General features: G+C 52.9%; 1 protein-coding gene across 1 annotated transcript; it reads right to left on the bottom strand.

Moving 5' to 3' along the window:
* Positions 1-2243: 2243 nt before the first annotated feature.
* Positions 2244-7453, bottom strand: FOXJ1 (forkhead box J1). The gene is made up of 2 exons (XM_085304811.1): positions 6926-7453; positions 2244-3320 (listed from the first exon to the last, which is right to left on the bottom strand). The coding sequence occupies exons 1-2, from the start codon at positions 7424-7426 to the stop codon at positions 2505-2507; spliced, it is 1317 nt and encodes a 438-aa protein (XP_085160937.1). The 5' UTR covers positions 7427-7453; the 3' UTR covers positions 2244-2504.
* Positions 7454-8231: the final 778 nt, after the last annotated feature.

Below are 8231 nucleotides of genomic sequence, written 5' to 3'. Positions count from 1 at the left end.
CCCCAGCCCCGGTTTCGGAGGCTGCAGACAGTAGTTCGCGTTGAGCCGGTGGGGCCGGGGGAGCAATGGGCTGGGTGAACCCACCCTGTTCGCCTGCCCCTAAATGTAGCACCGGGAGGTCGGTGCCGGGGTGACCGACGTGGGGACCAGGGCTCGGAGCCGCCAGCCCGTCCCTCGCTTTGCCGGGCAGATCCAGGCCTCACGCTGCCGCTGCTGGCCTGGAGCCTGCGTGCCGGGGCGGCTCTGGCCACCCTGTGCTGGCGGCGGCTCTCACCCTCTCTGCCTGAGCCGCTCCCTTGCAAAGTGCTGTGTTTACAACCTCGGATGCAAGTCACTACAAGGGGTTTCTTTTAGACTAATTTATTTTATTTTACACTACAGCTAGGCTCCAGCTAAGTTATGTTGCTCACATCAAAAGTCCTAAATTCTCTTGTAACCAAAAAAGAATATCTTTATCATCTTCCATTCTCCGGCAAGTCTAAGATACACCACTAAAACTACAGCTTTTACCTTGGCTAACTAACAGCTACCTTAACTCTAATAGCCTGTAGCAAAGGAGAGGCAAAGAATCCAGTTCTCTAGCAGTTCAAGTCAAGTTTTAGCACAATTTTGCTCAGCTACTGTAACGTTTCTACGCTGCCTAGACCTACTTTGCAGATAGATACCCTGCCACGCTGTCTCTACAAGCAGAGTCAAAGGGCCAGATCTCCAGTCCATGTAAACGACCACGGCCCTGGCTGCTAGCCCAGCTGACGATCTGCTCCCGGTCAGACGGTTCGAAGGCTGCGGAAACACTGAAGGCAACCAAGCCCTTTCTCACCCGGCTTTCCAGGCGCTCAGTGACACTGCAACGTCTTCTGGCTGCTTTGGAGATACTTTTCGCCCGTGTGCCCGCTTTGGGAAGGCGGCTGGCCGTGGAAATCGCTCTGCCGATGCCTGCCCGGCTGCGCTCCCCTGTGAGGGTGACAGTGGCACTTCCCTCCTGTGGCACCGCGGGAAGGTGCAGGGTGACCCTGGCAAGCTCACTGGTGGTGCTGAGTGCCAGCTGTTCCTACAGGACTAGGACGTAGTGGAGCAAAACGGGCTGATCTGTCAGGTCAGCGGTGGAATTCCATCTTCGTTGTCATTCCCAGAGTCTGTTGGACGCACAGTCTTTGGCCTGAGATTCACGGGCAGAGCCTGGACCCAGATTTTATTCCTCCTTGGTCTCATCTAGAGCTTTGTATTTCCAGATAAAGAGTGACTCCACTGGTGACAGCTGCCGTTGGCCACGCCGTGAGGGACTGCACGCAATGCGCAGCGGCCATTTACCTTGCTCCTCACCCACGGCTCCCCCAAAAGTTCATCTTAACTGGGGTCCTGCATCATCCTGTCGGATGCTCAGAGCCTGACAGATGAGCAAAAGAAAGGGAGGGCGACAGTTTCAGACCAGAAAAAGCAGAGAGGTTTTGTCAGCTGTTGAAAGACAGAGAAGGTTTATGGTGGTGCAAGCCTAGACCTACGGCAACCATGGCAAGGATGTCAGGTACAGAAATAAGAAAGCCACTGCTGGGAAAGTCCCAATCCCCTCTGCTCCTCTCCTGCCGTGTTCGTTTTCTGGATTCATAGCAAAACTTGTTGCTGCCGCTGCAGGAATCCTCCCTTGCATATTTTGTGAGAGCAGATATGCCACACACTTCATTCTTAATTTGCAGAATAATAAAGACAAACCTTTATACCTTAAAAATATAAAACCACCCCCCAAACTGTATTTCCCCTGCCTCACACTAAAAAGAATATCTAATGCTAAAAATATAGGTTTCTTTGAATATATAATATATAATAGATTATATAAAAACATCTAAGAGACAGACTTGCTGATTTGCATCTGAATTTACAGACCTTTTCTTCTTCTCTAGGCACAATTCAGGAGGGAGGCTGAACTCAGAGAATCCAGAAGGGACCTTTATTTGCCTGCTAGCTAATTATCACATGTTATACCTAGGAACTTCCCTGGACAGAAAAAAAAAAAAAGGAAAGAAAGAGAGAGAGAAAGAGAGAGACAAATGGACAGAAGAAGGGTTGAGGAAATTGCACATAGTCTATAGAGTCCTAAGCCACTAGAAGTATCATTTCTTGAATCTAGTTTAGCAGGTGCTCGCCTTTAGCCCAAAAGGAACAAATGCCTTGTCCGTTTCCATGAAAAAATGATAATTCACATTTTTGTCTTTAAAAGTAAAAAAAAAAAAGTACTGTTATATATATATCTTCTCTTGAGGAAACTCAGTGACCAGAGACTTCTGATGTGTTCTTTAAAGATGTACCAAGTGATTCTTGCATTATTGTTTTTTTTCCCCCGGTGTTTCTGTGAATATTCATATTCTGAGGCTGATAAAAGTCACTGTGTATGTCTCTGTCTCTAGAAAATCTTGTCCCTTTTAAGTTCAGCAGCACGGGGGGAGCATCCTGCTAAAGGTAAAGTGGTATGTGGGCTTGGTAAGGTCCTTTAGATCATGAATGACCTCTTATAAAAAGGATCCCACACTGCTCCAGTCATTCACATCCGCTGGCAAACAAGTGTCGTTGAGTTCAAACAATTGGTCCACGCTGACGGAGTTTGAGAGGTAATCGTTCCTCCCTTCATCCCAGGGATGCTGAAGGAAAGAAGTGGCCATGAAGGTTTCATCAAAGTCCAGGCTGTTCTGGTTGGATTCGGTCAGGACCTGGTCGTGCCCAGTGGGGCACCACTCCTGCGGACAGTCGATGTGTCGGCCGTGTACTGTCAAGTCCACGTCTCGAGTTATCGGGCTGATTGGAGGTGTGAGCTCCAGATCCTCAAAAGAGGAGAAATCACCATTCAAGGTGGTATCAAAGATGGCTTCCCAGTCAAAGTCACCTTTCAGCGATCCCAGTTCTGTTTGTTCTTCCTGGGTGAGCAAGGGAGAGCTGGAAAGCCGAGCCGACTTGGCCGTCCGTTTGGGCAATGGTTGCTTGCGCTTGTGGCCTGCTTTTGCATCTGCAGGATTCCAGTTCTGGTCGCCGGTAACTTCTTCAAACTCTTTCAGAAGCTGCTGCGACTCCATATTGACATTCAGGACATTATTGCTGGTCCAAGAGGAAGCTGCTGGGCTTGTGACAGACCTTGCCTCTTGCTGGGCTCTATTGGTGAAGGCTGGGTGGATCTGCACTGGCGGCATCCTCCGTTTTTTGAAGGCGCCGTTCATGAGCCGGTCGGCGTATTGAGGGTCAATCTTCCAGAAGCCACCCTTCCCTGGCTCATCCTTCTCTCGAGGCACCTTGATGAAGCACTTGTTCAAGGACAGGTTGTGCCGGATGGAGTTCTAAACCCAAAAGAGAAAACAGCAAGGTTGAATGCCTGCTCTCTACCGTGGGACCTACCTGGATGAGCAGACTGGAGAGGCTGGTGGAAAAGTATATCTTCAGCAAGGACCTTTGGCAAAGAGACAGAAGAAATCATCAAGACAGAAGACATTCCAGGCTATGTGCCCAGCAGAAACTCCCCTGCCCCAAGTCATTAGTGCAGTTTTCTTGCCTCTCCTCTAATTCATCCAGAAATGGCAGCAGCCAAGGGGTTCGAGCTAGGACTTGCCAACCAACAGAAAATTTATGAGAAACTTTCTTTGGCTTTAAACTGGGGGCATGAGGCTTTGGATCACACAGTGCACTGGGAAAAGCCAGCCTAACCTGCTCTAAGCATGGAGCTAAGTTGAAGGAGATCGTATGGAGGAAGAGTAGGGACTCTATGCTAGTGTGGCCATAGCCCATTATAAATGGCAACGTACAGTAGTATCATGAGGGAACAGCACCATTAGAGCCCTCCTTGGACCCCCCAGTTCATCTGTGCTTATTACCAATGTTGAAGGGAAAATACATTGACAAAAATTAGCTCTCTGTGCCTTTCTGCTACCCCTGCTGTCAGACTGATGCTAGAAACTAGATGGGTCAAACTATAGTAGACAGGCGCATGGGCTCTCCTGCAAGTACTGAACAGCTCTGGGTCAGCTGTGCTGGGGTCCCCAACGCAGACCTGAACTGGGGTGCTGGAGACTTGCACACCCAGAGTTTGGGTTCACTTAGGTTGCCCATCATATTTGTTCACAGAGGTGCGTCCTGGCCTGGGGAAGCTTGCGATGAAATTACTGCATCTTCATCCACCACAGTCCAAACTGGCTGGGGGTGGGGAGGGAGTTTCTGCTCCTGTCGTGCTGTTCTGAAACCCTGAATGTGCCCAGGGTGATGTGAATAATCAGAAAGGAAACTCAGTTATTGGGTAAATAACACAGCATTGGACTCCACAAAGCCAAGACTGTATTAAGAGATTGGATATGGTAGAGGTTTTTTTTTTTTTTAATGTTGCCTGGATATCTTTATGCTTATTCATCCATAATCCGTAGTGCCGACTAGCAAAAACAAGGCTTGAATGCTTAGAGCTGTTGAAAAACACACGCGCACACATACACACGCACACACACACACACACACACACACACACACACAACAAAACCCTCCTCTCGGCTGAAGCTCCTTGGGTGTGTTGGCTCCTCTCCAAAGTACTCAGCTCCCACAGGAATATATCCATCTCCCCCCGGAGTATGGGTGGCATGACCTTTCAAGTCTGTCTTCATGTACGGGAATTGGGGTAGGGGATGAGAACATAGCCTCAGTGGAAGGAGAAAAAAGAAAAAAGAAAAGGAGAAAAAAGAAAAAAGAAAAGGAGAAGTCTTGCAAATGTTCCAGACTACAGCAATGCCAAATTTACAGTTTAATGAAATTTTACAAGGCTCAGAGAATTGCAGGCAGAATTCCCTGCTCCCTTTCTCTCCTCCCCATCCCAAATTTCATTCAGCCTGGCTGGGCTGCCGTTTGTTATTATGCAGCCAGTTAACATATTTATCATTCCTCCTTGCAACAATCTGGTGAACCCCCTGCATCTCTGCAGAGAGGGACTGAAAACTTTTCTTTCTTAATAAACACATTTAATTAAAAATGTGGTGATTATCCAGCCATGATTTTGCAGGAGAAAGTCAAAATGTGGGCAAACAACTCCTCCCCTCTGAAACACTCTTGTAGATCCACCAGCACATAAAACAGCTGGGTTCATGCCGACTTTCAGAGGTGGAAATGTCCAAGGAGGCTCCTGTTTATGTGAGCCATTGCTACCTGCATGCATAGCCCCTGGGGTTGCTCCTGGCAGTAAGTGTGGGACAGATATTCCCCATTCACCTCTTGGTCACAGCTCAGCCCCTACCATGTGGGCAACACAGTGAGGAGCTCCCTGGCCCACGGTGAGCTGGGCCACAGGGAGGTTTCGAGGCGACAAGCAGCACTAAGACCTCCAGGCCCAGTTTTCCTCCTCTGAGGGAGGCTGGTGGACCCCAAGTGGCTCTGGAGAGGGACTGAGATGGTTCCCTTCCCCTTGATGGTCTTCAAGTGCTGATGGAGACCCATCTCCCCTGGGAGGTGGTCAAGGCGTGGGCAGCAGACATGCAGCTCTTTTGCCTGAAACCACTAAATTAGCCTCTAAGCTGTGTGCTGTGGATGGTGGAATCAGCAATTAGGAACAACCCATGGAAGGATGTGTCACCCAGGTCCCTCCTGCCCTCGCATGTCCCACAATGCCGCCCTTACTGGCAGTCCCTTTGCATGACAGAAGAGGAGCTCCAAGCCAACACAGCAGGGAAAAGCCCATGTGCTTTAAGCTTTTCCCCAAGGTAATGAACCCAGGGCTGCTGTCTCTGCTCCCTGGGGGATAGGGAGGCAATTGGTTCTGCCTCAGGCTTCCTGCTGAGGTCTGACCAGCTTGTCACAGTGATGGACTCTTTCACCTGTCCTCCCTGAGGGACAGGCAGCCCTGCTGGAAAGGAGGGGTGACCTCTCCTCCTGCTCCGTTTGGAAAGCAGCAGCATTCTTGTTCTAAACAAACCTGGTGAGGGATCTTCCCAACAAGTGACATCTCCCTGGGGGTCCCCTGCATCCCCTCTCCTACGTTTGTCTCTCAGCACCTACAGAAAACACCTAAAATCAGTGATATTAGGTGTTTGCTTAGCCACTGAGGGGCCTGGGGCAGCTCGGAGGGCTCTGTTGTCAGGCACCTTCCTATGGAGGCTCTGCAAAAGGTGGAGCAGGGGGACAGAGACGCCTTCCCACGGGGGCTGGTCCTGTTGCCGCGAGGAGCTGCAGGCACGCGCAGTTGAGCAGCTGCCTTCCCTCTCCTAAAATGGCCCTGGCTCTTCCCATAATGGCTGGCTCCTGGCTCCTCTCCTCCATAGCCCTCACGGCTTCGTCATTTCTGAATGGCGAAGCTCCGACCGGGGCTCTTTCTCCCATACGGCCCCTTCTCGGCACCTTTTCCCCAGGCATTTCCTCTTCCACCTGCGTTTCTGCTCCTTCCCTCCTCTCTGTGCTGAATTCTTCCCTCTCTGACACCAGCCCAGGTGGAAAAATCTGGGCCTCTCACTGGCCCTGGGGACATGCTAGATAATAACTAACTTTGCAAGGGCAAATTCCTGTTTACATTGAGAGCATCCCACTGCCAGCAGTTTCTGCCTGCTCCTCAATGCTGGCACCAGGCTAAATACCTTGGTGGGAGAGGAAGACCTGCTACTGCTGCCAGGGAATGTCTTCTTAAGGTACCAGTATCATGGCAAGATTCTCATCTCTGAAGACCCATTTGAAAGTAGCAACCAGATCTCCATTGCCCAAACAGGGACAGGGTGCGCTGGCCACCCTGCAGAGCGCAGCCTCCTCCTTACTTCCCGCCGGGGCAGTTCGGAGTACAAGCAGCTCCAGCCTTCGGCACTCAGCCTTCGGCACTCAGCCTCACATTGCATGGTAGAGGGCGCAGAAAGTCCTCCCCCAGCCCCACCGGCAGGTCCAACTCCAAGAAGAAAGGAAGGAGGAAAGAGAAGGTTTCCTGGCCACCTACCTGCCAGGTGGGGTCAGCATGCCGAAAGTAGCAGAAGTTGTCAGTAATCCATTTATAGATGGCGGAGAGGGTGATTTTAGTCTTCTTGCTGGCTTCCATCGCCATGCAGATGAGCGTGGCATATGAGTAAGGTGGCTTTACATGTGGGTTGGTCTTGTAGTCTATGTCTTCCATGGGTTGAGCATGCATGCCCAGGCCGAGGTGCGCAGTCCTGGACGTCGAGGAGGAGATGGGCTTGCCAGGGGTGTGAGGCATGCCCATGCACGCGGGGTCAGCAGCCAGCGGGGAGCATGGCGCCGCAGAGCCGGGGATCTTGTGGTAGTCGTGAGGGTCGGCACCACTGGGCAATGAGGACGACTTGCCCACGCTGGCGTTGATGATGGAGAACTCCTGGAGCCACTGGAGGCTGGTGAGGCTGTCGTCCAGATTGCTCGAGTCCCCCATGCTGCTTTCCTGCCCTCTCTCCTCTTCTGACCGGAGGTTCAACCAGCCGTCAGCCATGCCCGGAGAGACCAGAGCGGGCAGGTCCGGCACCCACGAGGTGCGCAGGGACAGGGAGGCCGCAGGGCAGATCCTGCAATAACGACAGGGAGTCGCTCTACACTCCCGGCAGGCAGCCAGCTCCCCGGTGCCTGGGCAGCTCTGCGGCCCAACGCTCCCCAAGCCGCTCGGCGAAACCCATCCCTGGGGCCTCTCCGCGACGCGCTGCGACGCCTCCTCCTCCCCGCGGTGCTTCAGCTCGCGTCAGCTCTGGTGGAAACTCCCTCCAACCCGCGCCCGGGGCACCCGAGCCGCCCCGCTTGGCCGTGAAAGCCCAAATCGTGCCGTGCAGCCTGGCGAAGCGCGGACGCCGTTCCCAAAGACCCTGTGTGCTGCCGGCGTCCGACGCGTCGAGGAGCCGTCCCCGCGTTACCGCCTCTGCTAACTTCCGCGGGCTTCGCTTTATTTTGCCTTTTTCCCTCCCGCCGGGGCGCTGGCATCTCCGAAAGCGGCGAGGCCGAGCCCACCCCAAGCACTCTCACGCGCAGCCTCCTTTCCGCAGCTGGGGGGAGCCCGACTCCCCCGCGACGCCCCCTCGAATAACGGGATATTTAACGGTCGAAGGGGGGGGGGAGCGCTGGGGCAAAGCCGGCCCGGCCACCCCTAGCCCCGACGGCTCGCCCGCCCGACGGCTCGCCTGCCCGAGCTCCCGCTGCAGCCCAGCACGACTGCGGCGATTAAATACAGGATAAATACGGAAATTCCCGCAGGCCGACGCGCCGGGGCTCCCCGCGAAGCCGCCCGGCCCCGCGCCAGGCCCCCCCTT

The sequence above is a fragment of the Rhea americana genome, unplaced genomic scaffold (genome assembly GCF_003343005.1).
Source record: "Rhea americana isolate MKP2758 unplaced genomic scaffold, rheAme1 scaffold_21, whole genome shotgun sequence".
NCBI lineage: Eukaryota > Metazoa > Chordata > Aves > Rheiformes > Rheidae > Rhea > Rhea americana.
This window is presented reverse-complemented; position numbering and strand designations above follow the sequence as displayed.